This window comes from Acinonyx jubatus, chromosome C1 (assembly GCF_027475565.1).
Source record: "Acinonyx jubatus isolate Ajub_Pintada_27869175 chromosome C1, VMU_Ajub_asm_v1.0, whole genome shotgun sequence".
NCBI classification, from domain to species: domain Eukaryota; kingdom Metazoa; phylum Chordata; class Mammalia; order Carnivora; family Felidae; genus Acinonyx; species Acinonyx jubatus.
In genome coordinates this window covers 104,393,188-104,411,089 of record NC_069381.1, presented here as the reverse complement: position 1 = coordinate 104,411,089, position 17,902 = coordinate 104,393,188, and the positions used below count along the sequence as shown (strand labels likewise).

Genomic DNA, 17,902 nt, shown 5'->3' with positions numbered 1-17,902 from the left:
AAAGTAGGGAAAAGGTATATTATACAAACATTAATTAAAGGAAAGCAAAAGTGGCTATATTAATATCAGATAAAGTAAACTTCAGAGCAAAGAGAATTACCAGAGATATTATATTACCAGATATATATTATATTACCAGAGAGAGATATTATATCATGTAAAAGTGTCAATCCACAAAGAAGACATAGCAACCCCAAATGGATATACACCAAACAACAAAGCTGCAAAATATGTGAAGCAAAAACTAAAGAGCTGAGGGTGCCTGGCTGTCTCAGTCAGAATAATGTGCAACTCTTGATCTCGGGGTTGTGAGTTTGAGCCCCACATTAGGTGTAGAGATTACTTAAAAATAAAATCTTATTTAAAAAAAAAAAAAACCCAAAGAACTGAAAGGAGAAATACACAAATACACAACTAAATATATTTTTAAATTTTTATTATTTTTTTTCATTTGAGAGAGAGAGAGAGAGTGAGAGCGAGCATGCATAAGCAGAGGAGAGGGGCAGAGAGGGAGAGAGAATCCCAAGCAGGCTCCATGCTCATCTCGGAGCCCAACATGGGGCTTGATCCCACAACCCTGGGATCATGACTTGAGCGGAAATCAAGAGTCGAACACTCAACCGACTGAGCCACCACCCAGGCATTCCCCCTTCTTTTTTTTTTTTTTTTTTTTAACAAACCCACAATTATACTTGGAGACTTCTTCAACACCTATCTCTGAGAAATTAATAAAACTAGACAAAAATCTAACAGGATCTAATCGACAGTTATGGAACACTCCCCTCAATAGCAGAGTATACATTCTTTGCATGTACCTATAGAACATAAAGATAGACAATAATTTGGGCCATAAAACAAACCAACAAACTTGAAAGAACTGAAATCATTTAGAGCATGTTATCTGACCACAATGAAATCAAATGAGAAATAATAGAAAGAGGGGTGCTTGGGGGGCTCGGTTGAGTATCTGACTTCAGCTCAGGTCATGATCTGACAGTTCATGAGCTTGAAGCCCCCACTCAGCTCACTGCTGTCAGCACAGAGCCCACTTCAGATCTTCTGTTCCCCCCCTCCCTGACCCTCCCCCACTTGCACGCATGTGCGCTCTCTCTGTCAAAACTAAATAAAACATTTTTAAAAAGAGAGAAATAACAGAAAGATAAAAGGAAAATTTCTAAACACTAAGAAGCTAAACAACATGAAGAGCTCGTTCTTTGAAAAGATCATTGAAATTGATAAACCTCTAGCATGATATCAAAAGCATGAGGTAATACTATGAACAACACTACGAACAACTCTACAAACAACACCATAAACAACTCTATGAACACTATGAACAAGTCTATGAACAACATTATGAATAACTCTATGAACAACACCATGAACACTATGAACAACTCTACGAACACTATGCACAATTCTATGAACAAGACTGCAAACAACACAGTGAACAACACTAAAACAACTATGAACATAAATTTGACAATTTAGACAAAATGGCCCAATTCCTCAAAAAACACAAACTACCACAAATTACCTAATATAAAATAGGTAATATGAATAGCCTTGTAACTTTAAAGAAATTAAATTCATCATTTTAAATTTTTTAGAGAATTTTTTTTAACGTTTATTTATTATTGAGAGACAGAGCATGAGCAGGGGAGGGGCTGAGAGAGAGGGAGACACAAAATCCAAAGTAGGCCCCAGGCTCTGAGCTGTCAGCACAGAGCCCAATGCAGGGCTCAAACTCACAAACCGTGAGATCATGACCTGAGCCAAAGTCGGATGGTTAACCGACTGAGCCACCCAGGTGCCCCTTTTTTTAATTTTTTTAAAAAAAGAAATACCCAGACCCAGGTGCTTCCACTAGAGAATTCTACCAAATATGTAAAAAATTAGCACTAATTCTACATAATCTCTTTTCAGATTAAAAAAAGACTTTATTAAAAATGTATTTATTCAGAGAGAGAGAGTGTGCAAGTGTGTGTGAGAATGAGAGGGGCAGAGAGAGACAGAGACAGAGAGAGAGAGAGAGAGAGAGAGAGAGAGAGAGAGAGAGAGAGAGAATCCCCAGCAGGGTTCACACCACCAGTGCACAGCCTGATATGAGGCTCAATCCCCTGAACCGTGAGATCATGACCTGAGCCAAAATCAAGAGTTGGATGCTCAACAGACTGAGCCACACAGGCGCCCATAATCTCAACCAGAAAACAGAAGAGGAGAAAACCCTTTCTAATTCAGTTCATGAAGCTGGTCTTACTCTGGTACCAAAACCAGACAAAGACCATTTTATTATTATGTGTTTGTTTCTTTGTTTTATTTAGTTTGAGAGAGACAGAGAATGAGCATGTGAGCAGGGGAAAAGGATGGCAGGGGGGATAGAGGAAGAGGGAGAGAGAGGGAGAGGGGAGGGAAGGGGAGAGAGAGGGGGAGGGGGGGGGGAGAGAGAGAGAGAGAGAGAGAGAGAGAGAGAGAGAGAGAGAGAGAATCTCAAGCAGGTTCCACACGGAGCGACACAGGGCTAGATCCCACGACCCTGGGATCATGACCTGAGCCAAAATCGAGTCGGACACTCAACTGACTGAGTCACCCAGGTGGCCCAACAAAATTTTTTTTTTTAAAGACAGAAAAGAGGGGCGCCTGGGTGGCTCAGTTGGTTAAGCGGCCAACTTCGGCTCAGGTCATGATCTCGCAGTCCGTGAGTTCGAGCCCCGCGTCGGGCTCTGTGCTGACAGCTCAGAGCCTGGAGCCTGTTTCAGATTCTGTGTCTCCCTCTCTCTGACCCTCCCCCATTCATGCTCTGTCTCTCTCTGTCTCAAAAATAAAATAAACGTTAAAAAAAATTTTTTTTTAAAAATAAAGACAGAAAAGAAAACACTACAGACTAATATCTCTCATGAACATAAAAGATTCTATTTTCTTTTCTTTTTTTAATGTTTATTTACTTTTGAGAGAGAGAGAGAGAGAGAGAAACAGTGTGAGTGGGCAAGGGGCAGATTCTTTTTCCCTTTAATATTTCATCTTTAATTTCCATCACACTAAACAGTCTTCAAAATTGGCTTTTAATGGCCACCAGTACTCCATTGAATAGATTAAACTAATTAAACTTAGGTATTCAACCTAAGCCCCTTTCCCTGCCCTCCCTTTTGTAGATTACTGTCAAATTCTCTTTTTATTTCTTATATATTTATTTTTGTATTTTAGAAAATATATTTATTTTGACAGAATGAGATGATATACAACAGTGCCTAGATCACCCCCAAATTTACTGCCTGGTCCATGACCCCTCAAGCCCAACTGACTTTCTCTCTTCTTTGCAGAAAAAGAATCGTATTTGGAACAGTTAGACCTGGGCTCAAACACTGACTCTGGCTTTTATTTGTTGTGTGTATTGATTTATTCTCCCTTAGCCTTAGTGTATTCATTGGTAAGATGGACAGTATGATGCTTAAGTGAAAACACAGTGACTAAAACATGTAGATACACAAAAGTGTCAGTTCCTCAAAATTTGACATAATGCTCCTCTTCAAAATATTTTCCATAAGCATAGGCTTATAAGTTAAAGTACAACTTCTACCTTGCGCTGTATACAAGTATCAGTTTCAAGTGGATTGCAGATTTAAATGTAAAGAGCAAAACTACAATTTTGCAAAGGCAAACCTTTTTAATTTCAATGTTTATTTCTTTTTGAGAGTGAGAGAGACACAGAATAAGAGGATATCCAAATGGTCAATAAACATATGAAAAGGGTTCTGTCTCATCAGTCATCATCAATGAAGAATTAGAAATTAAAATCACAAGGCAATAATACTACAAAATACCCATCAGAATGACTACAAATGAAAATAAAAAATAAACATTGGGGGCTATGGAACAGAACTCTTATACACTGATGGCAGGATTGCTCATTACCATAATCTCTTTGGAAATATCTACCAAAGATGAACATTTGCAAACCCTATAATTCCTAGTTATCTACCCAACAGAAATGCATACCTATGTTCCCCCCACCACCCACCCAAAAAAATTCTCATAAAAAAATGATGCTAGAATGTTCACAGTAGCATTTTTCATAGTAGCCCCAAATTAGAAATTATCCAAATGTTCAAGAATACAATGGATGGGGCACCTAGGTCAGTTGTAGGGCATGCAACTTTTTTTTTTCTTTTGAGAGAGAGAGAGTGAGACAGGATGTGAAAGCAAGGGAGCAGGGGAGGGGCAGAGTGAGAGAGAGAATCTTAAGCAGCGTCCAAGCTCAGCACAGAGCCTGATACACATAGGGCTTCACGGTGGGGGGTAGGGGGTGGGGACTCGATCTCATGACCGAAAGATCATGACCTGAGCTGAAATCAAGAGTGAGCTACTCAGGCACCCCAGGGCATGCAACTGTTAATCTCAGGGTCGTGAGTTTGGGCCCCATGAAGGTATAGAGATTATAAACATACATATATAAAACCACATTTTATTTTTAAGATTTTATTTATTTTTATTTTTTTGAGGGGGGGGCAGGCAGAGAGAAAGGGAGAGAGAACCTGAAGCAGGCTCCATGCTCAGCACAGAGCCTGAGGTGAAGCTTGATCCCACGACCCTGGAATCATGACCTGAGCAAAAAATCAAGAGTTGGATGCTTAATTGACTGAGCCACCCAGGCGCCCCTAAAGATTTTAAAGTAATCTTTACACCCAAAGTGGGGCCAGAACTCACAACCCCGAGATCAAGTGTCACATGCTTTTCTGATGAAGCCAGCCAGGCACCCTTAAAACCACATTTTTTAAAGAAAAAGTAGAATGGACAAATTAATTGTGGTATAGTCATGCAATGGAACAGTATATAGCCATGAAAAAGAATGAACTACTGTACATGCAACATGGATAAATGTCCCAGAAATGTTAAGCAAAAGAATTCCAACACAAAATGTGTTCCACTTATAAATGATTCCACTTATATAAAAACTATCAAAACAAGCAAACCTAATATATGCTTTAGAAGTCACAATAGTGGTTACCCCCAAAGGATGGGGGTAGGTAACAACTAGAAGGGGGAAATGACTAGAAGCAGGAGCTTCTGCGGTGCTGGTAATGATTTGTTTCTTGATCTGAATGCGGGATAGAGGAATGTGTCCAGTTTGTGAAATTACTTGACTGTACATTTATGATCTATGCACTTTTCTATATATATGTCATCATTAAATAAAATCTTTAAAAGGAATTAAAACTCCTCATGGTATTAAATCCCCTCAGGATTAGGCCTATCATTATCTATACCACATAACATGTGGACATCGCCCACTATCCTACCTGTACCCTACACTCTAATTATCCCAAACTTTCCTGATCCTGTTGTACCCAAATCTTCATCTCTTTTGTTGACAAGTCTTCCAATGTAATACATGTTTCACCACCCCATAAATGCACATGTTGTTTTCTCTTTCTAGGTCCCTTCCCCTCCCTTTCCTCTTTGGAGAATTCCCAGCCCAGGCATCCTTTCTCTACGGGTTTTACCCCAGCACTCCTCAGTCAGAGCCTCTCCCTGCACCCACTACACCCTATACTACACTATAACACTGACCTCATTTCTTTATAACTACTTATTTATGCAACTTCCCCAGTAAAATCATAAGCTCCTTGAAGACATGGCTAGCTTATTTAGCACAGTGCCTGGCTTAGAGTAGGTTCTCAAAAAATACACACTGAGGAGTGCCTGGGTGGCTCAGTCGGTTAAGCATCGACTCTTGAGTTTAGCTCAGGTCATGATCTCACAGTTTATGAGTTTGAGTCCATCGGGCCCTGTGCTGATAGCACAGAGCCTGCTTGAGATTCAATGTGGCCAGTCCAAATAGAGATGTTCTGTACAAAGACACAGTACAAAAAGATCAAATAATTTCTTTTTATGCTGATCACTTGTTGGAAGGATAGCCTTTGCCTATACTGGGCTAGACGAAATCTATTATTCGAAAAAAAAAAATTTTTTTTTTCAACGTTTTTATTTATTTTTGGGACAGAGAGAGACAGAGCATGAACAGGGGAGGGGCAGAGAGAGAGGGAGACACAGAATCGGAAACAGGCTCCAGGCTCCGAGCCATCAGCCCAGAGCCTGATGCGGGGCTCGAACTCATGGACCGCGAGATCGTGACCTGGCTGAAGTCGGACGCTTAACCAACTGCGCCACCCAGGCGCCCCTATTCGAAAAAATTTTTAATGTAAAATTTAAAAATACAGGAAAGATGCTCAACCTCACCAGTAATCAGGGAAATGTAAGTTAAAACAATGAGTTATCGGGACACCTAGTCGGCTTAGTTGATTAAGGACTGCCTTCGGCTCAGGTCATGATCTCTCGGTTTGTGAGGTGGAGCCCCCAGTAGGGCTCTGTGCTGACAGCTCAGAACCTGGAGCCTGCTTCTGATTCTGTGTCTCCTCCTCTCTCTGCCCCTCCCCTGCTTGCCCTCTGTTTCTCTCTGTCTCTCTCTCTCTCAGAAATAAACATTTAAAAAAAATTTTTAAAAACAAACAAACCAAACAATGAGTTATCTTTGGAGAGAATTTCATTAGACTCACATATTTAAGAAGGGTGAGAGGAAGCATGCAGAGGTATTGTTCATGCCAGCATTGTTTGTAATGGCTAACCACTGACAACAGCCCAGATGGTCCACTGATAAGAACATGGATGAATAAACTCTGGCGTATTAGAACAATGAACTAGTATTCAGTTGTGAAAATAACTGAACTACAGCTTCATGCATCAACATGAATGAATGATGCATGAATCTCCAAATTAATGTAAGTTTAAAATTAAGCTACAGAAGGAGCACCTGACTGGCTCAGTCGGAGGAGCACAGGAGTCTTGATGTTAGAGTCGTGAGTTCAAGCCCCACACTGGGTGTAGATACTTAAATAAATAAGTAAACAAACAAACAAACAAACAAATAAATAAATAAATAAACTTAAGGGATGCCTGGGTGGCTCAGTTGGTTAAGCAACCGATTCTTGATTTCGGCTCAGGTCATGATTTCACGGTTAATGAGATTGAGCCCTGTGACGGGCTCGGAGCTGACAGCATGGAGGCTGCTTGGGATTCTGTCTCCCTCTCTCTCTGTCCCTCCCCTGCTCTCGCTTTCTCTCTGTCTCTCTCTCTCACAATTAATTAATTAAAAAATAAACTTAAAAAAAAAAAAAACTATAGAACACAGACAATACCATGAATGTAAAGTTCAGAACATGCCAAGCCAAGCACTATATCACTTGTGCATGTGGGAAAAGTATAACAAAAAGCAAGAAAAGAAACACAAAATTCAAGACAGTGATCACTTCTTGAAGGAAGCAGAGGGTTATGAACTAGGAGGGATCCCAGGGGCTTCAGAAAGATCGGTAATGTTCTATTTCTTAAACTGAGAGTTCAGTGCACAGCTGTCCATTTTATTGCTTATGCTTTAAAACTTCCCATACATACAAGCCTTCTTTCTTGCTTTTCATAAAGCAATGTACTTTTCTTCATGTAAATCCTGCAGAAATATATTTAGACCAACAGATTGGCAAATAGTAAAGATCCTGATAATATCCAGGATTGGTGAGGGTGCAGAGAAAAAGAGTAATCTCATATATTGTTAGAGTGTAAGTTTATACAAGTATTTTTGGGAGTTAATTTGGCAATATTAATGAAAAGTGTTTGTATATTTTGTAAACCCTTTGACCCAGTAATGCCACTTTTAGGAATATGCTCTATGAGGGACACCTGGGTGGCTCACTTGGTTAAGTGTCTGACTCTTGATTTTGGCTTAGGTCATGATTTTACAGTTCATGAGATCAAGTCCCAAGTCAGGCTCCCGCAGTGACATCCCAGAGCCTGCTTGCGATTCTCTCTCTTCGTTCTCTGCCTTTCTCTCTCTCTCTCTCTCTCTCTCTCTCTCTCTCTCTCTCCTCCCTCTCTCCCTCTCTCTCTCTCCCCCTCCTTCTCCCCCCCAATCAATAAACAAACATTTTAAAAAAAGGAATATGTTTTATGAAAATCCACACACATTTGTCCCAAGATATATGTGTAAAACTGTTGACTATGATACTGTTTACAAATAGTTACAAACTGGAAACTGCATAAGTACCCTCTAGTAGAAAAGTATGGATAAAGTATCATCCATACTCCGGAATACTACACTGCTGACAAATAAACTTCTATGAACTGACAGAAAATGATCTTCAAGATAGCACAGAAAAAAAGCAAGTCGCCAATTCATTAAAAAAAATGACTTCTTATTTATTTAACTACATAATATGTACATTCACAGTAATTGCCAATTCCTATATATAACAATTACTATGTACTGAGCCCTACTGGGCTCTGTTCTAAGGGCTTTATATATAGTAACTCATGTAATCCTCACTATAAAACTAGATGGTAAATATTATTATCAACATTCTCCTTTTATGGATGAGAAAACTGAAGCACAGACATTAAGTATCTTGCCTAAGGCCATATACCTCATAAGGGACAGAGCCAGGATCCAAACCCAGGCCCTGTGGCTCTAGAGTCCTTGCTCCCAACCATGGTGGTTGCTCTGTGGCATTTCCAGAATACAAGTACATGGGAAAAGCACTGCACTTATACACATTAAACGAGAGACGGACAGGGGAGTAAAGGGACCTTCAGTCCATACTTGCACAGTGTTTTAAACTTTAGCAACAAAAATGTATTTGTGCAGCACCAGTCTCATATGTAAATGAAGAGAAGGCAAGAAAAAGTGCTAAACTTGGAGTTGGAGGTGGGGTCTGAGTCCAACTGACACCTATTAATCCTTGAGCAAATCACTTTATCTCTCAGGGCCTCAGTTTTCTATCTGCAAAATAGGAGTGATAATAACCTACCCTGCCTACGCTTAAGGCAGGGTAGGAAGATATGTAAGATAGCGTGAAAGTGCTTTTCAAACCATAAATCACTTCACAAAAGTGAGACAGCATTACTTTTCTGAGAAGCCCCGGGGAGGGTGGGGGAGCCCAACTGTCTCAATGACAATTGAACAAATCTAGATTTCTCTCTGGCACCTCAAGCCCCCAGAACCAGAGAATCCAGTCTGCAAGGCCACGAACCTCAACCCACAGCCCCAGCCCAGAGGCCAGGAGGAAAACCCGGCCCTTCTCTGGCGCCTGTGGTTGCCTTCTGGAGCCAGAGTAATCTCAGGGCTGTGAGCAAGTTCCGGGGAGCTGGAGGAATGCCCCAAAATGTCTAGCAGGGTAGTCCCACTGGGGACTCCCTGAAAGTCACGACAGAAGTAGAGCCTTCTTCTCTAGAGAAAAAGAAACAGCTAATCACAAGGTAAGCAGCCTCTAACCTCATAAACATTCTTGGGGAGAAGCCCAGCCACCTCCAAATTACAGGCAGCCTCTCACCTCTGTTCAAACAAATCTCCAGCTGTGAGTCACTCCTCAGTGCGGGGAGGGGATAAACACATAGCTGAGGGGTTAGAGATCAAGACACTGGGGAGAAATGATAGGGAGATAGAGAGGGAGGCCCCAGAGGTTCTCACACTCCAGGCTCCTGTGGAAAGAGGCAGATCTGTCCAAAATCTGTGGATGTATGGGAAAATAAGCTTCCCCTGCTCCCACTCCCCAGGCTGCTCTGGCGGCCACGAGAGATGGGTGGCAGGTGAGGGTCAGGGTCTTTCCAGGAGGAAGTAAGCACAGTGGAGATCATCCCTGAGCTGGAAACCAGCATCCTCAATACGTCTGCACTCTATAAACCACTCCCCCATCACCTGGTCCTTCAGTCCTGTCCTCTCTCCCACCTGAAATGTATGTGGTCTCTTCTCAAACCACTGCAGGTTTGAACCTCAGGGTTCCCCTCTGAGAAATGGGAATAGCCAGCCACTTAAACACGGGTTCCCAAGAGGCCAGGACAAGGAAAGACCCAAAATGTCAAAGAGGGCCAGATGGGGGTGGTTGGGGCCTCCCCTCTCTTGGCTGAGGCTCCCAAGCCCCTCCACTAAGAGGTATGTGGCAGCCTTGGTCCTGCCTTCTACAGGGCTCTCAAGCCCAGAAATGGCCTTCTGTTGAGTATGACACAAAGAATTATTCTCGCTCCTCCCCACAGATTAGCCAACAAAACAGGTGTCTGCCTTTTGTCTGGCTACCTGCCCAGAGGCATGGGCTGGACAAGCACTATGCAGAGAGCTGATGGGGTGATTGGGAGGTGAAACAAGAAAAAGGATTTAGGGTGGTACCCTAAACAGGGCAGCCCTTCTCATCACCCGGACACCCAGCACAGGGAACCACTGGGGCCTAAGAGGCCTAACAGTGAGTGTGTACAAGGAGGGAGGTGGGCTCCTGAATGCCCAACTCTGAAGGAGATACCCTTTTGCTGAGCCAGTCTCTTTTCAGGAAACCCACTAGGGGCTCAGCCAGCCTGGAATGAAGGGGCAGTTCCTTAGCGCCCCCTCCCCTCACTTTTCATTTTGTCATTTTTTTGCTTTTGTGCCCCCAGATCCTAGAAGACCATTTCCTTTTTCTTCCTTCATCTACCCATCCCCATCGTACCCTGTATTTCTTCTCCTCTTCCTGCCTCTGCTGGCCAGACTTAAATCTAGGCCACCAGCCTCCTTAGCACATACCTCTTCCCCTAACTAAACCTCCCCACCCCGAGGAAACAAAGGTATTTCACAACTCTGCATTGTGACCCAAAGAGGCATGTACCATAATTACCAGCAGGCGGGGAAGCTCATCTCACATTCTCTGAGCATATGTGTCTGGAACCGAAACCATCTGGGTGAACACCCCACCTCCCACCCCAGAAAAATATGGGCAAACGCTGGCGCTAAATGCCAGGTGATTGGGTAAGCCTCCTATCCCAGATCCCCTGGTAGAGCTCAGAATTCCCCAAATTCCTGGCAGGCTTGGAGACGTGAGCTATAGTGCTCTGGAAAGTAAGAATCTGGCAATGAATGGGGAGTTGGAATGGTGTGAGGAGGAATTTACAGGGTGAGATTGGGCCAGGTGTCAGGAGTGGAAGCAACAGGCAGCCACCAAACTTGAAAGGTTCCTCTGCCCGGGAGCTTCTTCCCCACCCTGGTGTCAGAGAGACAGGGTCTTCACCATTTTAGACTTTATTCATTCCTTTGGAGTAAGCATCAATGACTCCAGTGGAATCCTCTTTCAAAATGCAAATATTCTGACCCAGCAATTCCACTCCTAGGTATGTCTCTCCAAGAGAATTTAAAATATATTTACTTACAAAAATTTGTAAGTAAATTGTTCACAACAGCATTAGTCATCATAGACAAAAAGCAGAAACTACCCAAATGTCTACCAACATTTATCCATGAAGAACATATCTGAAAATATATCCATACAAGGGAATATTATTCAGCTATAAAAAGGAATGAGGCGCACCTGGGTAGCTCAGTCGGTTGAGTGTCTGACTTTGGCCCAGGTCATGATCCTGTACTTTGTGGGTTCAAGCCCCACATCGGGCTCTGTGCTGACAGCTCAGAGCCTAGAGCCTGGAGCCCGCTTCGGATTCTGTGTCTCCCTCTCTCTATGTCTCTGTCTCTCTCTCTCTCCCCAAAATAAATAAACACTAAAAAAAATTATTAAAAAAAAAAGGAATGAAGTACGGATTCATGTTACAACATGGATCGACCATAAAAACATCATGCTAATTGAAAGAAGCCAGTCACAAAGGATCACATATTATATGATTACATTTACATAAAATACCTACAACAGGAAATCTCAGACAAAGAAAGGAGACTAGAGCTGAAGGGGTTGGGAGAGAATGGAGAGTGACTGCTAATGGATCAGGATTTCTTTATAGGTAAAGAGAATGTTCTAAAATTGTGTTGATGACTGTATAACTCAGTAAATATACGAAAAGCCACTGAATTGTACATTTTAAATAGTTTATTTGTGCAGTCCATGAGTTATACCTAATTAAAGTGGTTACAGAAAAATTAGGCCCATAGTAAGCCTTCAATAAATCACAACTTTAGTTTAAAAAAAAAAATTTTTTTTTAAAAGGAATGGAGCTCAGGAAAGACTTTGGTATTAAACTAACTCAGCTTCTGAGATCCTAAATTAGGCATAACACCTAGTCCAGGGTAAAGACAAAGGTTCAGACGGTAGGTGATGAAAAAATTCCAAATCCACCCAGGCATTGAGAGAAACTCTCTAGCCAAGATTGATCAAGACAAAAAAATTAGAGAAGATGAAAATAATACGAATATTCTAAGGAAGGGTAACACTGATAGATTACTTAAAATCCTCTTACCAAGGGGCCCAGAGCATCATAGGACACCAGCTGCCTGACCCATGAGTCAGAAAAAGAAGGAGGAGGAAAGGGACCTAGAGCAGGATGCCAAGATACAAACGCTGACCATCACTCGTCTAAAACCTGTCCTAGCTGAGTTGGTGCTAGCAAAGGTTACTCTGGGTAAGAGAGTAGTTACACTACTACAGGCCCCTTCGCATCCTTAAGACCCTCCACTGGTACAAGAAAGGGGAAAGGAACAGATAAGAATAAATATTAACATAATGAGAAGGAGCAAACCTTGACCAGACCAGAGAGTTCTCAGACTCTCCCTCCATCCCTTGGGCAGGGGTCTCATGAGAGGCTAATACAGTCTCCTCTAAGCCATTAAGTAGAGCAAGCAGAAAATAACAGCCAACATCTGAGCACTTACCATGTGCCAGGCCTTGTGCTTAATGTTTCACATGCATTATCTTATTTAATCCTTATAACAACCTAATGAAGAGGGTGAAATTATTATCCCCACTTTACAGATGAAGAAACCAAGATGCAAGAGATTAAGTAATTTACTGAAGTGATCCTGGGCAAAACAAACATCAAAGCCCTGACTCCAGCCCACTATAGGGTCAGATTCCCAGGACCAGGCTCTTAACCACAATGCTATTAACAGAAATCATAGTTTAGCCAAAAATTGTTATGTAAATACACTGGGAGGATGGGAGAAGGGAAAGGGAACGTGTAAGGAGTAGGAGCATAAACTTTTTTAGAATTCCTACAGCAGGAAGTCAACAGACGTCTAAAACTGACAAATCAAGAAGTATCACTATAAGCATATTATTTAGAAACAAGGGGGGTAAACCCCAACAAAAGAGGTAAGAGTTGAAAGTGGCTACTTCCATGGGGCAGGGCTTGGGGTAGGAACCTGCCTGCTATGTTCTTTTAAAAAGCCTTTTGATATTATTAGATCTTTTAGAAATCATGAACATATATTCCTTTGATTGAAAAATGATTTAAAAAGAAAAAGAAACCGAGATCATTCGAACCGAAGTCCAATGTAGTGAACATCTGCTGTTTTTTTGTTTTTTAATCTTTTTTTTTTTTTTTTTTGAGAGAGAGAGAGACAGAGTGTGAGCAGGGGAGGAGCTGAGGGGAGGGAGACACAGAATCAGAAGCAGGCTCCAGGCCCTGAGCTGTCAGCACAGAGCCCGACGCGGGGTCCAGACTCACAAACCGTGAGATCATGACCTGAGCCGAAGTCAGATGCTTAACCGACTGAGCCACCCAGGCGCCCCTGAACATCTGCTGCTTTTGCCACACAGTTTCCATCCTCCTCTACTGATAAGAGCACTTGGGCTTTGCTTTGGAGAACCTCTCTCCTTTCCTGGGTAAGCTGGTGCACCTGTCCGTCAAGGACCTCCACAATGCCCTGGCCAAGGCAGGTGAGGGGCCAATGATGCCCTCTCCTTGGGATCTTGGGTAGAACTGCAAAAAGGTCTGGAACCAATTCACCCACCTGTAGAAACCCTCCATTAGTTCCTTCCACTTATACAGACCCGGAGTCACACTTTTTTTTTTTTAACTGAAGTACAGTTGACACACAATGTTCTATTAGTTTCAGGTGTACAACGTAGTGATTTGACAACTCCATATAATATGCTGTGCTCACCACAGTGTGGCTACCATGTGTCACCATACAATGCTATTATAACACCACCACACACAGGGAACACTTCACCAATTTGCGTGTCACACTCGCACAGGGGCCATGCTCATCTTCTCTGTAGTGTACCAATTTTAGTACATGTGCTGCCAATGTGGACAGCCTTGGTTCACATTTTTTTAATGTTTATTTTTGAGAGAGAGAGCAGGGGAGGGGCAGAGAGAGAGGGAGACACGGAATCCGAAGCAGGCTCCAGGCTCTGAGCTGTCCGCACAGGACTGGCATGGGGCTTGAACTCGCCAACTGTGAGATCATGACCTGAACCAAAGTCTGATGCTTAACCAACTGAGCCACCCAGGTGCCCCTGGCTCACACTTTTTAAGCTTTCCCTTAATTTCTGTGAGCTGCCCATTTCCTTCTAATAAATTCCTCTTCTGCTTAAGTTAGCTGGATAGTCTCTGTTGCTTACAACCAAAGGAACATAATGCGAATGTCTAATAAAAATGTCTGAGGTTTGTTTGTGCTTCTCCTTGCCAGCATAACTCACTACAGTGGCTTGCAAGCTTCTCTGACCTAAAACAAATTTTACCTGAAGATCTAATAAGCAGACACATACATATATATAATATGTATACATACATATAACTGAAACTAAACTTTTGCCAAAAATGTCCACTGTAACACTGTGATAGCACTAATTCTATTTCTTTTTCTTAAAGGACCTTATTTAGTTTAGAGAATTTTTAGATTTACAACAAAATCAGCCAGAACATACAGAGATTTTTCATATACCCCCTGCCCCAACATATGCATAGCTTTCTCCATTATCTATATCATTCACTGGAATGGTACTTTTTTTTTTTTTTTAAACCAAGGATGAACCTACACTGACACAACATAATCACCAAAAGTCCATCATTCCCCTCAGGGCTCACTCAAGTAAAGTGAATGCCGTACATTCTGTGGGTTAGGACAAAAGGATAAAGACTTCTATCACAGAGTTTTTTCACTGCCCCCCAAAAATCCTCTGTGCTCTATTCATCTCCCCTCTATGCTCAAAACTCCTGGCAACCACTGATTTTTTTGTTGTTGTTGTCTCCACAGTTTTGCCTGTTCCAGAATGTCATCTAATTGGAATCTACTTATTTGCTAATGCTCGGGTCCAACCCCCTAAGTTGATTTCAGGCCTACTGGTCATAGTGGCGATCTGCAGTTTGAAAACCACTGGCTCACTGCACCTGCTCCGTCTGCCTCCAACAACAACAATCCAGAGTGCATTAGCCATGCTTCCATGTCCAAGTGTGATGCACCAAGGCACACAGCCTGGCTGGTCGGGAAACACCAACAGAGTCCCAGGGTCCTGACTCCCACTAGGACACACTAGTTGGTTAAGTTGTCTACACTGCTGACACAAGGAGACACATCCATTCATTTATATACTTATCCACTCACTTTGCACATGCACTGAGCACTCACTCGATGGTGTGAACATACACTACAGCCTCCTGGTGACTGTCCAGAGCAGTAAATTCTATCTTCAGGCTGGCTCAGAGGAGAGGAATCCCAAGACAAAGCCTGTCCCCGACTGATTGTTTACTACTGCCTCCCCCCTCCGTAAGAGCTCAGGAATGTCTCCAAGAACAGATACAGGCAATGGTCATTTCATTCACACCTTTGAAGTAAAATACCTCTCAAGTCCAGCCTAGGAAAAAAGAATAAAGGGAATTTCTGTCTCCCTTTGTTCTAGAAGTCTCTGATTAGCCTCAAATTAATCCATGGCTGGAAACTGACTGAATTCCTTGCTCACTATTTTCCTACTGAGTCTTTCTACCCCTCGAGGCAAGCAAGAAAATATCAAAGGACAAAAGAATATGTCAAAATCATTCTGAACAGTACCAACATCTTGGTCTTAAAATCTTTCTGGATCTCTTTTTCACAGCAAGCAAAAAGAAGCCCAGCACACTCCTTTCCTTTATTTTCCTCATACTCTTTCTCCCTGCCTCAACCATTCCAAAACAGTGAGCAAGAGAATGGAGTAGGACTTGGGGCTGACACAATAGATGGATTTCTTCCCTATCTCTTGAGTTCCATAGCTGGGGGAGTAAGAAACTACAGAAAATGAGGGACTGGGCTTGGGCAGTAGCCAGACCTAAAATATGGCAGAAATACTAACGGACTGGACAGAAACGGAGAGGGGACTGGGAACACAACTGACGGTCTGTACTTGAGATGAGAAACTACTCTAGGGAATTGTTCTGTGAGGAAGAGCCATAATCCAGGGGCCTTAGCTCCCCAGGGGGCATGCTGGGAGTGGAAGGGAGCAAGGGAAACAGATACAGAGTGGAGGGAGGAGGAATGGAGGGGTACAAACTCCCCATCACCTCGGCTCCATTTCACTCTCACCCACAATAGCTTGAAAAATGGATGGAACAGTACACACCCGTTCTGGGTCAAGTTCCCTAGCAAAGCCTAGAAACATTCAGACACAAGTTACCCTCCTCGGTCAGTGAAGAGGGAAAATCATATGGTCACCCGAGTGAGGAGAAGAATAGGGACCGGGAGCCAAGGGAGTGAGGGCAGCAAGGCAGATGTGTTAGCCCTGGGGAACGCCCCTCTCTCTCCCACCCTCACTTCTCCGGAAGCCCTCGCGTGGGTCACGACCCTTCCCTTCTCAGCCTAGGTTCTAGCATCTCCCTCATTCCGGAGTCTGGAAGCTGGACACGTACACAACGTGAATAAAACAGTCCCAGGAAGCCACCGATCGGCCGATGGGGGAGGGAAGCCAGGAGAACTGCTAGGGGAAGGAGAAATCCGAGCCGAGAGGTGACCCCCAAGCGGAGAGCCCTAATTCCCTCCAGCGAAAGGTGGCGTTCCGGGCCAATCTCGGCGTGCCTGGCGTCCTACCACCCCACCCCGTCCAAGCCCTGGGCTGCACTCTGTCTTCTTACGACCACCAAAGCACCAGTAAATTCTGTGAAGGGCCTCTGAGGCCATCAGGACCCACAGAAAAGCCTGAGGCCCTCGTCGGGGACCCAGCCAGGACCCACAGAAAAACCTAAGCCCCTCGTCGGGGACCCAACCAGGACCCACAGAAAAGCCTGAGCCCCTCGTCGGAGACCCAACCAGGACCCACAGAAATGCCTGAGCCCTTCGTCGGGGACCCAGAGTCCCAAGAGCGCAGGGATCCTGTCTCGGGAGCTCATTTCTCCTCCCACCCAGTCCACCGCCCGCAGGACGCCCGAGTAGCGCGCCCTGGAAAGCCGCGCGGAGTCGCCGGCAGGAGCCGCAGTGTCCTCCCAGAGGGCAGGTACGCCCGAGTCTCCGAACAGCCTTCCTCCCGCGAGCCCTCGCGGACCCCCGCTGCCTGCCACCAGAAGGCAGAAAAAAAGAGGGAGGAGCGCGGCGAGGAGCCGACGGCCCCCAGCCGGCCCCAGGTGATGTCAGCGAACTCGGCGCGGGGCACGGGAGGGGCGGGACTGGGAAGCGAGGATACCGGGAGGGGGAGGCAGCGTGGCCGCTCCGTCTTACCGCGGTCTGCCCCTCTGGGTGCACGTCCACCAGGGTACACCAGTTCCGCGTCCCGTTCATCTTACTCCCGCGGCGGTAGCAGCACGGACACCCACCCCCCGCCCCGCGGTCCAGGTCCTACTAGGCAGGCGCGCGCGGAACCGTTCCCCTGTATAGGCGCGTCGGGGGCGGGGACTGCTAGTTGGTTACGCCCCCAAGATGCCGTTCGCCAATGAGAGTGAGCTAAAGAGCAGGGTGGGCGTTACCGAGAAGCACCGGGACACGCCCACCGGCCCTCGCTTAGATTTACATAAAGGTGGGGCTTGGAGGCTACCTGAGGCTGCTTGACTGAAATTTTGTCCAGCGTTGCGTGGCTGTACCTCAAACATGCATTAGTCTTGCACTTCTCTCCTTTCAACTCCAAGGTCAGTGTTGGTAAAAGAGAATCACCCTGTCTGCCCCTCAGAGTATAGTTGGGGAAAAAACTTCCCTTACACTCTCCTCTCCCCA

The 17,902-nt window shown here is 44.2% G+C and overlaps 1 protein-coding gene and 1 non-coding gene across 11 annotated transcripts in view; both read right to left on the bottom strand.

Moving 5' to 3' along the window:
* TUFT1 (tuftelin 1) overlaps positions 1–17,572 on the bottom strand; it is a 41,864-nt gene extending 24,292 nt beyond the window's left edge. For 6 of the 10 annotated variants that reach the window (XM_027056166.2, XM_027056171.2, XM_027056172.2 and 3 more), the window contains exon 1: positions 17,414–17,572. In XM_027056166.2, the coding sequence (XP_026911967.1) occupies positions 17,414–17,473 (60 nt within the window). In that variant the 5' untranslated portion in view covers positions 17,474–17,572. The remainder of the gene's footprint in view (positions 1–17,413) is intronic. The other 4 variants (XM_015077389.3, XM_027056167.2, XM_015077394.3 and 1 more) reach the window with 1 other exon arrangement.
* Positions 13,941–14,045, bottom strand: LOC113598332 (U6 spliceosomal RNA). Its single transcript, XR_003419008.1, has one exon. It is a non-coding gene; the product is annotated as a U6 spliceosomal RNA (small nuclear RNA).
* Positions 17,573–17,902: the final 330 nt, after the last annotated feature.